A 16,430-nucleotide genomic window follows, 5' to 3' on the forward strand; every position below is an offset into this window, starting at 1 on the left:
GGCTACAAGAAAATCTGTCACCAAAGTACACCAACATCCGGCTATAGCTAAGTGTACATGATAGCGATGTAAACACATGAATGTTAAAAAAAACAGAAAAAAATTAATCCATAAATACTTTGATCTTGATGATATCAATATGTCTGTTTGTATGTAATTAAATACAACAAAAGTAAAATATGTGATTAAGTGCAGAAGTAAGATTACCAGCAAACCTGAAGACAGTGAATTGTGAAATGTTGTTGTTTGTTGTAGAAATTTAATCAAAATAAAAGCTTAAATAACCAATAATCTTAAAGAATGCTAAAAAATGCCAAAGAAGATTTGTCATGTAGTAAAGATAAGCATCTTAACATTTTAAAAACTAGCATTCCATAGCTCTTCATACTGTTTACCACCCAATTACCAAAAACAGAAATATGTAAGTCTGTAATTTTTTTTAACCATTTCATAATAAAAGGAGAAATGAAATATTGTATATCTAATATCATGGGTATAGTTCTAACCAGCAGCATTGGCTATGGTATTGTTACAACAGTGGAAGTCATGCAACACTGGGAGCATGCGTGCTGGAGTTTCTAGATGCCCTCTATTTTAGTATATAAGCCGGAGATAGATTGAAGAGAGATAATTGAGTCAAGCGAGCAGTAGGCACAGTAAGTAAAGTGTGTGAATTGCTGTGAATTATAGCGTGTGTTTATAAAAATAGTTAAGTTAAAGTGATTGTGGAAATTTTGTGTATTGCAAAGTTGTATCGAGAAAGAATAAACTAGTTTTAATTAAGAAAGGACTTGTATTGCTGAAGTTTCTTGGAAAGAATTTCTATGGGAAATTAACAAACAAGTAGATATGTAACAATATCAAAGATGAGTGAAAAATTAAAGATATAATATATTGTGTGGAGTTACGTATCTACTGTCTTTTGGAAACCAATGATAAAAAATCTGTTCTTCGGTTCCTTGTAATATCTTTTCATCCAGGTATCTAATTAAAGTATTGATTAAAATCTTTTGATTTGTTGTATATTTCCCCTTTACTCACTTTGCAGAGTAGTTAAGTATCTTTGCCACTTCTCCATGCTCATGAATTTATGATGATGTACTTAAAACTCTTTTGGAGGTAATGAATGAATATTTGTTTGCATAAACCTTTGGCACATAAACCTTTGATAATAATTTGGCACACATGATCATATTTAATGATAGTAATTTGCTTGAATTCATAAACATGGTACACTTGCTGAATGCTTTCATTTGGTTTTCCAAAGAAAAAATTTGTTTAGAATTCAGAAACACACTGTATAAATTCAAGGATGGATCAACATTTTAAATATTCTAACAGTTAAAAAATCCAAAGCATGTCCTTGAAAAATACAACAAAGAGTTTTTCATCTATTTATAGATACACAATAATAATAGTTACTTGATTTTGAACAATGGTACTTGCTATTTAAGAAAAAAAAACATTTATTACAAATATTGTGATTTTATGAATAGAAAACTGTACTTCTATAAATATAAAAACTGGTTTTAGTTTCATTTTCTCTACTGAGTTGAAACATGAAATTACGTTGATGTCCTCCACTTTTATTTCATTTTCTTGGACAAAATTATTTTATGAGAATTAAAAATATTATAGAAAATTGCAGCTTTGTTGTCTGGGCGGTTTTTAGTAGGGCAGGTGATATTTTTTTTGGTCAAAGTATTGTTTCACGAAAAGCTTGAAAAGTTTCAAAAGAATTAAACTATTGATCTTAGTGAGAATCACCTATAACTATCTCCTAGTCTTGGTGAGGATTACTTTACAAGTGCAAAAAGCTCTTGGTCTTAGTGAGGATTACCTACAATCAGGAGCAGACTGACTATATGGGCAGATATGATGTGGATTGAGGGCCTGTGGGTGTAGGGGCCCGTAAACCAGTCTAAGGAACAAATTTAAAAAATACGTATTTTTATTATATCAAATAAAAAGATTAAATGGAAATTGACAGTTAGTTATAAAAAATTGTATGGTTGGCATGGTAGTCTGGTGCATCAATTAACCCTTTAAACACTGTAGTGCACTATATAATGCATTTACAGTCATTGTATTTACAAAATACTAGTTTAAATTTCTTCTTACATTTATATAATTAAAATCAACCCAATAATATTCTTAAAGATTACCAAATTTTCTTTTATTTAGATTATAAAATACTTTTTTTATTTAATTAAGATATAATATTAGATTATTGTTCTCTGTTCTAAAAGTATAAGTTTCTAATTGTAACTGTTATTGTGCATTTGATATTTATAATTTTATTTTATTATTTTCAAGATGTTCATGATGTTTTTACTGGTCTTTTTAATCATGAGTAATTCTTTCTGATGTAATATTAGTAAGATATGAAAATATCTTTTGTTTTAGGAAATTACTTTGTTTTTGAAAAATAACACAAATGGATAAAGCTGGAAGAAAATATAAACACAAAAGTGGTGCTCAGAAATGCAAACACAAACAAGAAGAGATAAAAAAGTTGAAAATTTTGACTAAAACTAGCATTTTTTTAAAATCAGCAGAAGAAAAGGATACTGCTTTAGATGCAGGTACTTCCAGTACATCTGATACACAGATTGAAGAAGAAACTGATATTACTGTTTTACAATCACCATACCCATCAGATCAACCAAAAGGCCACTCAACCTCCTCCTGCAAAAATTCTTAAGATTCAATCCTCAAATACTCCAGAAGAAAGTGTTGGTAGTAGCAGTGTTTGATTGAACAAGAAACTGAAAATACTGTTATACAAACACAGATTACACAAGAATCACCTTTAAAAGTTCCCTTCTCAAATGTCCCAGAACTAAGTGTCTTCTCATTCAACAAGTTATTTTTTTTCGAAAAGCCTAAGAATATTATAAAAGAAAATTTCTGGAATTTTCATCCATATCAACCAACTAGATATACCTTACAATAGCAGAGTGGTTTACAGTCACATAGATATTCATGGTAATGATGTCAAGCACTCCTGGGTGACTTATATGAGTGAGGAAAAGAGTTTGCATTGCTCATTTTGTTTGATGTTTGCATCTGAAAGAAATCATGGTAATCAATTGATAATAGGGTGCTCAGACTGGAGAGACATCATCATAAGATTATTTGAGCACACAAAATCGCTATGTCATCAAGACTCAACCAACACAAGCTCATCTCATGCACCTCCAAGAAAGAATGGTTGATCACAGATTGTAGCATGATCAGCTGTTAGTCCGACAGAGCCAAGTGCTTCAAATACGAGCAGTCTTGAGTTGTATTATTGACATTATTTTCTTCATTTGATTTCAAACTGCATTATAGAAGCAAATATTCAGAAGCAGCAGCACATGTGTTTGGTGAATACCATTTTAAAAATAGTGGAAATTTCTTAGAAGCAGTTAAATTGGTGTCAGAATATAATCCAGCTCTGAAAGATCACCTGAAAAATATCACGCATAGGATTTGCAGTTGAAAAAGACATTGCTATCAACTTATGGAACAACAAAGATTGTATAATCGATAAAGATGCTTTCCAACTTGATAATTGGTGATGCAAGTAGTGCCTGTATTGCAGCAGTTAGCCTTTTTCGGAATACTCAATGATTTGTACAAGTTTTTTAAAGATTCACACAAAAGGATGCATTGTATGGGAGGATCAAATGAAATCTTCTAAGTTGGGACATGGTAAGCTCTGAAAGCTTCACACTATTAGTCAAACAAAGTGGTCCAGTAGAGCAGCAGCACTTAGGAAAAGTTTGGGCAGTTATGGAAATTATTCGAATGAGATGCTTTCTGATCTTCTAATAGTCTTGAAACAAGTCAGTGAATCCAGTAATTTTGGTCAGTCCATGTGATATGATGCCAGGAATCTATATGAAAACATGACCAAATTTGAAATAATTTTGATGGCTTTCATCTATATTAGAATGTTTGACATTACAACTCCTGTTTTTGACTATTTGCAATCACTTGGGCTTGACCTTCTTCAAGCATGGCATAAGATAGATGATGCTACTTTGAGTTTGAAAAATATTTCTAGAGATTTTGACAATTTATTTGAAATTATGTTTACATTCATAGGCCTAGTCAATGAAAAAGTTGTTGAAGACGAAATTGTAATACAAAAGGTTTTCCCAAAAATAAGAACTTCTAGTACTTCTGCTGTTGTCCAAGATCAAAAAACAAATTTTGAAATTTCCTGCCACAATGTAGTTTTTGATGCAGTTCTGAAAAGTCCAAAGAACAGATTTGCTTCTCACAAAGATCTATACAAAGAAATTTCATGTTTAGATCCCAATCAATTTGAAGAAATAATTGCTAAACCAAAGAAAGTTAATCCTCAAAAAAATCTGTGAAGCAATTCCAGAAATTCATTCTATTTCACTGCATTGTAAGTTGGTGTCATTTGCTTCACACTATAAACACTTGAAGAGAAGCTTGCATGAAAGTGATGTCAAAGAGACAGAAGATGACATGCTGGATGAAATTGCAGATGAAACTGAGCCTCAACCACATCCACTCCTAAAAGAAGCTGTTTGTAGAAATTGTTTTTCATGTGCATTTAAACATTTATGCTGTTATAGATTGTGTTCTTCTGCCAATGAAAACTTGTATGAGGCATACAAATATATTATAATACTTAGTGTTATTCAATGTTCATGTGAGAGATGTTTTTCCAAATTGAAGATTCTAAAAATTCACTGAAGAGCATCAATAACACAACAAAACTTGGAGGCACTGATGCTCATTACAGTTGAAAAAAGACATTACTATCAACTTACGGAACAACAAAGATTGTATAAGCGATAAATATGCATCTACAACAAAGAAACTAAGCTTTATGCTCCTTGTATAATTATTTTGTTTGTTTTGACATCTAGCAGTTCTTTTTACTTACTTTCAGAATAAAAATGTTTTTGTATGCCTGTTGCATTTTTTTTTAATCTTAGGATTTAATCATTTTTGAAAGTGACCGAGTCCAAAAAATGTTGTCTGTCCACCCCTGCCTACAACTGTAAAAAAGCTACTAGTGTTAGTGAGGATTATCCTACAAATGTAAAAAGCTCCTGGTCTTAGTGGGGATAACCCTACAACTGCAAAATGGATTCTGATTCTAGTGAGGGATTACTCTACAGCTGTAAAAAGCTTCTGATCTCAGTGAGGATTATCCTGCAACTGTAACAAGTTCCTGGTCTTAGTGAGGATTACCCTACAACTGTAAAAAGCTCCTGGTCTTAGTGTGGATTACCCTACAACTGTAAAAAAACTCCTGGTCTTAGTAAGGATTACCCTACAATGGTAAAAAGCTACTGGTCTTACTGATGATTACCCTACAACTGTATAAAGCTTCTGATCTAAGTGAGGATTACCCTACAAGTGTATAAAGCTTCTGATCTTAGTGATGATTACCTTACAACTGTAAAAAGCTCCTGGTCTTAATGAGGATAACCCTACAACTGTAAAAAGGATTTTGATTTTAGTGAGGATAACCATACAACTGTAAAAAGCTCCTGTTTTTAATGATGATTACCTTACAACAGTAAAAAGCTCCCAGTGTTAATGAGGATCATTCCAAAAGGGAATGGGTTGTGAGCTATAAAAGATCTTACATAGAATAATCTAATACATTATTGTACATTAGATAACCAGACTATTATTTTTGCTATTCTATATTCTTTTAAAAGTTTAGATACAATTCTGGAAATTTAAGATAAATTATTTTGACTTCTGTTATTAGCCAGGTTACGGAGTTTATTGTCAAGGACTATTTGGTACATTTACCTTGAAAAGCTGGAGTTATTCAAAAACAGATAAAATGTTTAAGGAATGGTCTTTCTTAAAAACAAAAATATTTTATGGGATTCTGCTGCTTTTAAGAGGGGGGTGGGGCAGAGACATGAATCCTATGTGGGTTGTTATTTGTCTCATCTCTCAGTTCTATTAAATGGACAGTAATTGAACAAGGATAATTTTCAGCCAAGATGAAAGAACCAGTATGATTGAGCATGTGTTCTTAGATCATTTTGGTTACTTATGTAAATGATGATACTAAAGGCAATATAACACATGGACAGCAGGGGACCATTTGGTCCACCGTTGTCCTTGCACACCACCCTTTGCACAATGCATTTTCAGAAGAAAATTTAAAATTGATGGATTTAGTTTTAAGGATGTGAAAAAACTGACAGAATTAGTCTGTCTTTGGGTGTGTTGATTTTATACTTTTTTACAGCCATTTGCAAAATGCTTAGCTAAGAAAACTAGGACTATTCATATTTGGGTGTGATGATTTCTAGAACTTTATAGCCATCTGCCAAGGATTGAACTAAGGCATACAACAACAATAATGATGACAAAGTGTTTGGAAGTTAACATTTTCTAACACTGAAAATGTAGTTCCAATAGGTACTTACCTCTACTCCCCCTTTATTTGCCCTCTAGGCATTGGTAAATCTTATGAACAGTACCCCAGTCTTTTATGCCCCCTATATTTTTTGCATCATTGCAGCAACATGGGCTGATCATGTGACCACCCTCCACTAATCCCATTGCACCCTCTTTACTAGTGCAGGTAGCATTGCAGCAAAATCCTCAATTTTGAGAATTGGCATATACAAACCCCAAAACACTGGCAAATCAGTGGGGTGGGAGGTGGGTGAGAAGAGGCAAATACCTATCAGAAATACATTTTCAGTGTTAGAAAATGTTAACTCCTGAAACGGTACTACCTCCCCTCCCCAATAGCTAGAATCCCACATTGGAAAGGTGGAGGGACCAGTGAAGATGCAAAAACAGATAAAGCAGAGAGTGCTTGCTATGAAAAACAGCAGGTATGCCACTATTAAAATAAGAGGCACACCTGTGGGATATAGCACTACTTCTGGAACAGGTATGCTCTTCACCCAGTAAGGAAGATATGACACATGGAGCAGAAATAAAGAGATAAAGTGGCTAGGGCTAGAGGACCGTATATGAATAGGCCAACTGCAATCCACCTAGAGAGAAAACATCCAGGGAATGCACCTTGTAATACAACGTATTATGCCAAGTGTGGTCCAAGTACAAAAACAACATAGAAGCACCTTGCATAAGTTTGTAAAATCAACAAGTGCAGTCCACCCAGACAAAAACATACGGGGGGAAGCCCCTTGGTATAGTTTGGATTATGTCAAGTGTCAAGGAAATGCCTTGCATAAGAGATTTTGTGCCATATTTTATGTGTAATATGCAGCATAACAATGATAGAGAAATCAACAAGTGTGGTCCAACTGGGCAAACACATACAAGGGAAGTGCATTAGATTGATATCAAGATAGCTAAGTGAGGTCCACCCAGACAAAAACATCTGGGGGAAGCCCCTTGGTATACATTGGATTATTTCAAGTGTGGTCCATCTGGGCAGAAAACATCCAATGGAAGTGCCTTGTATAATAGACATAGTGACATAATGTGTGTATAATAAGCAACATAATGACAGCCCTATTCTCATTGAGTGAGTACATATGGTTATAAGATTTTGTTATTACAAAAAAAAACATTCATGAGGAAACCTCCATGGTCCACCACTTCTGCAACTGGGAACTGGAAGTGGCAAGGACCCCTGTGTTCCACTAGAAGAAAGAGGGGGAGAAAAACACATTGATGGGTCTGGAGGAATGACCCACTGGAGACGGTGCAATGAGTGTCTGTGGTTCCCTATTTTGAAAACCAGAAAAACTCAAGTTGTAAGAATCACAGGTCAGTACGGATGGGCAAGATCCCCCATCTGCTTTACTCATGAAGTCCATGAATGACGGTCCTCAGGAGATATAGATACACCACCAGAAAAGCATCTGGTGGTCTTACAGAAACACTCCATCTCCAAGGTGAGCATTAGAAAGAAGTAGAGTAAGTGCTAATATAAAACAACTCAACACACCTGACCAGACAACACCCGCCACCAGGTGAGATCCAGAAATGCAAAGGATGCATAAGTGAAACCAAAATGTTAACTTACCCCTGTTCAAGGTGTAATAGACGTGTGGAGAATCCCTACAGGCAGAAGATGATACCCGACCAAGGAGGGTACAGCAATATCATGCAAATAATGTGCGACGAACATATTGGGAGTTGTCCACATACCTGCTTGTACAATCTCCTTTAAAGGACAGATCTGAGCACCTAAATACAAAGTAATATGGCGTATCTGGTGCGATGACACATTAAACAGCTGTGGATCTTCCATTGACAATTCAGAATAAGCTAGTCGGATGAGTTGCTGAACCCAGCAAGTAAAGGTAACAGGAGAAAGATCACGGGAAACAATGGGATTCCAGTGTATAAGAAGGCGAGAACAGGAACACCGAAAGGATTCAATTTATGACAAAGAAGACAATCAGGATTGGAATAGGAGTAGAAATAAAAAATGGAAGGCAAAACAACCCTCACGAGCAGCAGATGTCTTGGGAAGGAAGGAACAATCGGAAGAAAGGAGAACATAAGAAGTATGGAAAAGGGTGCAGGAAACATTAAAAGCATAATATCAGAATGATGATGACCACTAGTGAGAAGGAGAATGAAATAGGTCTTAAGGGAAATGTGGTACAAAAAACACAGAGCAACAGGTTTGAAAGGAGAACGGGCAAGGGCATGAAGGGACGGTGCAGACAAACAATACAAAAGGAACGGAAAAGAATAGAAATAATGGTGGAAAAGAAGGATCTATAAAAAAGGGAGAAGCAAAAGGTGTGGGACAGAGCAGCACAATAACTAGAAACAGTGGACATTGACAAACCTTGATCCAATAACCAGGTAAAGAACCTGGACAAGTGAAAAACTGAAGAACAGGAAGGATGGAATCCCTGGCAAATGGACCACTGGCAAAAAGTAGACCAATGATGCTCATACACGGACAATGAGGAAGGACGTATGGATTGGTTAAGCAAAGAAGCTACATGGGTAGTGAGTCCTTGAGAGGAGTTAATGGACCAGGCAAAAGCCATGTGTGAAGATGGAGTTTTGTGATGCCTGGAAGAAACATGTATGATCAAGGCTGCCAGAGTAGAGATCTGGATGGAGGTAAGGGAAAGGGGTGCTGCTCCAGTAAGGGCCAAAGTAGAGGAAACAATGACTGAGCAGGCCAGTATGGAGCAACTAGCAACACTGGCAAGGAGAGGCTTGTAGAAGAGAAACAACCCTGGAGAGGAGTCTGATCGAAGGGTAAGCATAGAGATGAAGGCCCATCCAATCCTGACTGAATGCATCTACCCCCAGAGCTGAGGGTTGTGGGACAGGAGACCAAAAGGAAGGAATTTTGGCATACCAATGCATTGCAAATGCATTGATATGAGGTGTACCCAGGTGAGAACACACACACACACTGAAAAACTTCCAGAAGAACTTGGTGTGGCCAGGATAGATGGTCTGCAACGAGATTCATAATGCCCGGAACATGACACACCAAGAGTGTGATGTAGCTGTGAGCCCAGTATAAGTCGATTGTGAGAAAACACAGGGTCCTGGACTTGGTTCCCCTTGTTTGGATATATAACTGATAATAGATGAATTGTTGGAATGAACCATAACCACCCGCTCTTGTAAGAGTGGGAGGAAATGAGTGAGAGCCTGATGAACCATCAACAGCTCCAAGTGGTTGATATGGCAAGTAGATTCCTCGATGGACCACCAACCCGAAATCTCCTGATAGTTGAGGGAAGCCCCCAACCCACCAAGAAGCATCTGTGAACAGATGCAAGTCAGATCGAAGCAGAGGAACCCCTTCCATAGTAAGAGTTCTTTCAAGCCACCAAAAAAGATCAGCCTAGGGGAAGAGTAATAGGATGATCCAAGGGACCACGAGAGAAGTTCCAATGAAGGGAACACATGTGTGCTCCACCTAAGGGAATGAGGGCTTCCAGGGAGGCCCACTTCCCCAAAAGAGAGAGAGAGTCTCTCAAGCAGGAAGAGAAGGTGAAGACAGAGCCCAAGTAACTGCTCGATCCAGGAGCCAAAGTGGAGATGGGACCGAGATGGGAATTGAAGAGGAACTCTAAATGAATGAAGTATTGAGTGCAAGTGAGAAAGGACTTTCCACCTTGATGAGAAACCCAATCCAAGCAGATTCCCAAAGAAGGAAGCAGGTGTAATTGACAGATTGGGTTCAGGAAGAGGCAAGGAGGAGCCAGTTGTTCATATAATGATGAGTCTGATGTCAACAAATGATGATGATGTGCAAAGGCATGGACAACCCGACAGAACCCATAAGGAGCTGAGGCAAGAGCAAACTGTAGTGCACAAAACTGGAACACATCCTCCCCAAGGACAAAACAAAGATAACAAAATGACTCCTGAGCAATGGGGATAGGAAAGTAAGCATCTGTCACATTGAACTAGGTCATCCAAAGACCTCAGGAAAAACCCACCGAAAAAAGAAAATTAATGCCTGAATTTCCTTGGCCATCATCAGCAACTGCAGACTAGTGACATGAGTTTTGTCAATATTGACAGGAACTTCTTCATCCACCACATAAAAATTCGAATTGATAAGTCCATGTGGACTTTTAAAATGATGAGTAAAGTAACTACTAAATGAACAAGTAATTCCAACTAAAAGTAAAAACTAGCAAGGAAACACACAAAAAGTATCAAAATTTGCTTGAAGAACAAGTGAAAACACATGTCTGAACACCGTGGTGCCAATCAAGAAAGTGAAGATTGTGCTGCAATGGTAGAGGGAGCTACTTGCGCTAGTATAAAGGGCGCAATGGGATTGGTGGAGGGTGGTCACATGATCAGCATATGTTGCTGTAATGATGCAAAAAATATAGTGGTATAAAAGACTGATGCAGTTGTTCATAAGATTTACCAATGTCTAGAGGGCAAATGAAGGTTGAGATAGCTATGAGGTAGTAGAGGTGGTACCATTTAAGAAGTGTATATATAAATGATGACTTTAACGGTAAAGATGATATTCTTGATATTATTTAAGCTGCTTTCTTATCAGAACTTTTTTAGTTTTAGAATATTATATTCAGTGTTGGAATAGACAGAATTCTAATGTATAAGAAAGAGTATAGATGAGTCTGACTCTGTAGTGGATTATATCATGGGAAAGTTGGACTGTTGCCCAAGGCCACATATGGACCCACATATGAGGTTAACTGAGGTCAAGGAACTGCCCTTATTTAACCTTATAAGCAGATGAACCCATATGATGTATAGTGAGAGGTTTATGAAAGGTTTTTTTTCCAAAATACGCCAGTGGTAATATAAAACTACAAGTACATACAAATAAAACTATACATTTCCACTGGGTTTGATTATTTAAATAACATTTTATTTATTTTCTTTTTATCAAAAAGCAATAAGTAACATGTGACTTTAAAAAAATCTGACTTAATATTAGTGTGTCTATCTTGAAAGTATGTATACAGAAATGTGTGAAAAAAATCACTCAAATGCAATTTTAGAATTAATGTTTTACCAGTTATGAATATAAGTAGTGTTTCTATTTTTGTCCTAAGTATGCCAATAATGACTAAAAGTACACAGACTGTATGTATACCCCACATAATGAAAAAGGAAGCTGAAGAAATCCCATCAGTATTCCTAGTGACCACCCCCACTGACTCATTTATATTTAGCCAGTGCTGAAGCTATGAAATCTATGAATTTTAAAAGAAAACTAACTTCTTGACTCACCTTGAATCATTCCTAGTTGATTAAACCATATCTGACAAGTCCAAATGAAAAGCCTAGGAAGAATTGGATGACAAACTAACTTTCCTTAAATTATAGTAGGATTTTTTTGTTATATAATTCAGATAATTTATATTTACTAAACCAATATGCATTTGCTCTTAGTTAATAAGGTATAAAATCTAAATGTTTAGAAAGTCAAATTAAATGTACCACTTTTTATATCATGCATGATATGATGCAGTGGCTACAGCCTACAGTGATTTTTATTCCATTTGAAATCTGTTCAGTGTATGTGTTGAATACTTGTAATTTTGTGTTATCCAAATTAGAGATTTACAAAACATATTTGTACCTACAGTTTTATTCCTCAAATAATGAATTAACATATTACATACACACACACACACACACACACACACACAGGGCCTACAGTTGTATTAATCCAATTCAGCTACTAACTAGGTGGTTTCTGCTTTAGAAGATATGATTGAAGATCAACAATGAACAATTTGTGCTTGAAACATGGAAGATTCACATGAAAATAGTTTAACCATTCAAAAAATGTTCTGGAAATAAATGCATTGAAATAGTGACTTGAATATTACAGATTAAATGTACAACCTTTGGATGCCTACACATAAGGTTTATAACTTAAATGTTGTGGAATACAATATCAGAAAATATGATTTAATTTTTTCAAAGCTCTGTTAAATTAGTTTGCAGAAAAGATTACAATTGAATTTCTATGTTAGTCTAATGTATTACAAGGACAGGGCAAAGAATTTTCTGTCGTCTACTTTTTTTCTAATATATGTATAGTGAAGCAAGGTTAGAAGTACAAAAAAAAAAAAAACTTCTTTTCAACACATCCTAAATAACATGGCAGTTTTTAACAGTTAACAAACATTTCCAAATAGAAAAAATTAAGTACAGTGGAAAAAATTCACAGAACTGGCAACATTATGTAAATGTTCCAATCTTTAAACATAATAAAGGAAAATGACATAATAAACACTGAAATTACGTACATCTCAAGTTACACCGCTCTGTCAAAGAGATACGCAGATACGAATGATTTCGGCCAAACCTGTCCATCAAAGTTGGGGATACCTCTTTTACATAATCTGTAATGACCTACAAAATAAATTTATGTTCAATCCATACATATGCAATAAAGCAAAATCTTTAAAACAATTCTACTGATTCTTATCTGTCTTAGTCTATACGTATATATATATAAATTTTACCTTTTCTTTAAATTTCTGAAAACACGTTAGAAATAAAATCCAACTTAGCATAAATCTTTTAATAAATAGGAAACTAACAGTACAGAGTCAATGTTATGAATCTACCATTAAGAAGCATTTAGTTTATTAACAATTAAAATCTTGAATTTCTTCACTATTCTTAATGAGTCTTCCTAAAAACAAAGAATGTCTAAAAGAATTACCTTGCAGTTATCAAAATATTTGTCCAACTTATCAATTGATCTAATCCTTCTGCAATACCTCAAAATTCTCAATAAAGCTAGAAATATTAACAGTTTCCTTACCTGAAAATGTATTTCCAATAGATGCTAACCTCTCTGCACACAGTAGCTATTTCTTACACACCTGCCATTGAGGTTTTGCACAAGTCATTAGCCTTGAACTATCTCCCATCTAAGACATGTCATTTGAGATGAACAGCACTATGTAATCATTATGTGGCAATAGCCCTCCACCAACATGAAGGTGACACATCCTCCATGTGCACTAGATCTCCGTAAGCACTTGCATTCGAAATTAACTTCATTTTTAGATGAAGCAAGAATAATGTGCACTGGAAAGGAAGGTGTTCAGAGAGGCATGTATCTATCAGAAATACGTTTTAAGGTAAGGAAAATGTTAGGAGGTATGAAAGGAGAAATACACAAATAAACCAATATGTGACAATGATGGGTAGAGAAAATGTATGACCAATCTTGCTATTCCTTCAAGGAATGGTGAGAGAATAAATGAGTGAGTAGGAATTCAAATTGTAAAGAAAACTCCAATCATGTAAATGAGCCAGATGAAAAAAAGGAAAGAAAGATAGACTGGAAGAAGGTAGAAGGGCAGTGAATGAAAAGACAGAACTATGGCAAAAATGGTGAAAGGTGGCTGACAAGGCTATGATGTAGATCAGCAACCTCTGGTGAAACATTCTGATAAATAAGTTGAAAGCCAAACAGTGCCTGATGGACCAGTGGCAAAAAAATGTAATTTGCATCATGGAACAGAGAAAGTGAAAGGATGAATCGAGTGGTATAAAAGAAGGGTAATACAATATGAGAAACTGCCCATCAATGAATTGATGATGGAAGAAGAAGTGCCTAAGATGTTAGTCAGTGGATAAAAGGAAACCAGGACAAAATTTGCTAATAAAGGGGTGCTATCAACAGGACATGACAAAGAGCATCATGGAACATTGCCAAGACACATGGGGGAAGGCAGATAGCAGATAATACATACAGAAAAGAATATTCCAATACAGGCTGAGAGTATACACAGCCAGAGCAGCCAGTTGTGGGGTCTGGGACCAAAAAAGTTCAGGTGACCAAACACTCCATGACTTGCATAAAAAATGGAGAAGGATGAGCCTGAATGAAAAGAGGGCTCTGAGGTAGATCAGGTATATAGTTGGAGTCAGGAACAACAACAAAAAATAACACCAGCCATCCTAGATGAACAGCATGTAAGAGGAGAAGGGATGTGGCTGTAGAAGAGGTCAAGTGAAAAGTAGCCATATGTCCAGAAAGGAATGGAAACTAAAGCCAAGACTGTGGCTATGATGAGCAAAAGCCTTCATGGCATGGCTGAAGACATAAGGAGCAAAAGCTATGCCAAAGGATAGAGCCCAAAACTGGTACACTGTATCATGATGTACAAGTTGAAGGAAATGTCGTGATGATGGGGCTATTGGAATGTGAAAAAAGGCATCCAAGACTTGAACTATCTTCATCCAAAGGCCAGAAAAAACAATTTATTAAGAAGAAATCCCTTTATCTGAAACATAGCAAGCATCAGTAGTTCAGAGAAGAAATACAATGAGGGGGATTTCTGTCCCTAGAATTCAATGGAACACTAAAGACATGGTAATAGTAACCTGGAGAGGGGCAAGTGTCACTCTCTATGGCATTAAACACCAATAGCTCTGACAATGTGTCCTCGAGACAGTGGATGTGCTAAGGACTGGAAAGTGAAGAACAAATAGTGGGGAAAGAGAAGTGAAGAGATAGAGAGTAGATAAGAACCCGAATGTCTCAATGATCAGCCATACAGGGAGTCCACAGGTTAAGAAAGAAGTGCTTTCACAGGACTCAAGCTGACCAAGCACAAGGAGAGGTAGTCACTGACAAGATGGACAAAGGTAGTCATTTAGGAGGGAAATGGCAAGAGGAGGTAGAAGGGTGGAAGGAGCAAATGTGAAAGAGGACAATGGTACATGGGCCAAGCAACATAAGAGGGTCTACAGGAATGGGCAAGATGGGAGAGTAAGGAAGTGTGAGAAAATTTATTGCAAGCAGCTTCCACTCAAGACTCCAAGATAAGAAGAACACCCTAAAGACCTCATGGCAAATGAGTGGAGCAAGATGCAAACCATATAGAGAGGATTCAGGGCTTACTTCTCCTGTCTTCACCTTCTCATTGTTCTATCATATTGTTAGCTGTTTTCTTCTTGTCTCCTAGCCAAGGCTTACCTCTGGGATGCACATAGTTTTTGTGGGATTCATTTGGTTTGTATTTTTTCCTACTAAGGCTGGCATCTCATTTTTAACTATCTCTCTCCCCACATGGTTTATGTGCTGCTGAGATGCATTCAGACATGACACCCTTTTCTCTATCTTTCACCTTCCTCGTAATGGATTAAGACCTCAACAGATTAAAGGGATTTCAAGAAGTCACGTGAAATGATGAGGCCAGAGCACAACCAGGCAGTGAAAATACCTGGATAAAAATGATGACCTTCTGATTGGGCTCAGGAAAGGAGAATACACATGAAATAGAGGAACTAGGAAGAAATGCAGAATACATTAAACAGTGAAAACTGGTGGTAACATCTTCCACAGACAAAGAACCTTCAGCAGCCATTTCCACGATAGAAGCCATGAGGAGTTTGGAAATATTACATTATATGGTATTTCAAGTTCTACAAAAAAAAACACAGTAAAAGACACAAACTAGCCTAATTTCAGATGAAATTTCAGCTTTGTGAATAAGTTAGAACTTTAGAAGGAGAAAGCTGCAGAAACATGACAGTTCATGGTGTACAACTGCTTAAAATGTCTTCGGACTATTATTCTCATCATTATATCCAACAGCTTATTTAAAGGAATCAGGAGAACCTTAAAGAAAAGTTTGTGGCCTGGCATAGTAACAGATCATAGGCCTAGAAATTTAAGTACAGAAACCAGTCGTAACTGTTTGAAGTACAGGAAAGAGTACAGAATAATCTGCTACCCAGAAAGGTTGTTGGAACTGTGGAGAGCAAGAACATATGAGGAGCCAGTGTAAAAAGAATACTACCAATAAGTCAGCCTCGGGGAAACCAGTAGTGGTTGGTGTTGAGAGACACCCACCAACCCCATCATGAAAGTCCCAACAGCTAGGTGTTAAATGCCAAGCACACATAGTGTCTACATGACAGGAAAGCTGGATGGCCAAAAGTGCAACTTTGTCATAGATTCTGCATCTTAGCAAACCCTTGTAGAGTAT

The 16,430-nt window shown here is 36.3% G+C and overlaps 1 protein-coding gene across 3 annotated transcripts in view; it reads right to left on the reverse strand.

Annotated features, from left to right (window-relative positions):
* The window catches only part of LOC106465052 (molybdenum cofactor biosynthesis protein 1-like), an 81,313-nt gene that overhangs the window by 42,239 nt on the left and 22,644 nt on the right, over positions 1-16,430 (reverse strand). For all 3 annotated transcript variants that reach the window (XM_022392865.1, XM_022392864.1, XM_013925245.2), the window contains exon 2: positions 12,723-12,828. In XM_022392865.1, coding sequence (XP_022248573.1) covers positions 12,723-12,828 — 106 coding nt within the window. The remainder of the gene's footprint in view (positions 1-12,722; positions 12,829-16,430) is intronic.

The sequence above is a fragment of the Limulus polyphemus genome, unplaced genomic scaffold (genome assembly GCF_000517525.1).
Source record: "Limulus polyphemus unplaced genomic scaffold, Limulus_polyphemus-2.1.2 Scaffold1819, whole genome shotgun sequence".
NCBI lineage: Eukaryota > Metazoa > Arthropoda > Merostomata > Xiphosura > Limulidae > Limulus > Limulus polyphemus.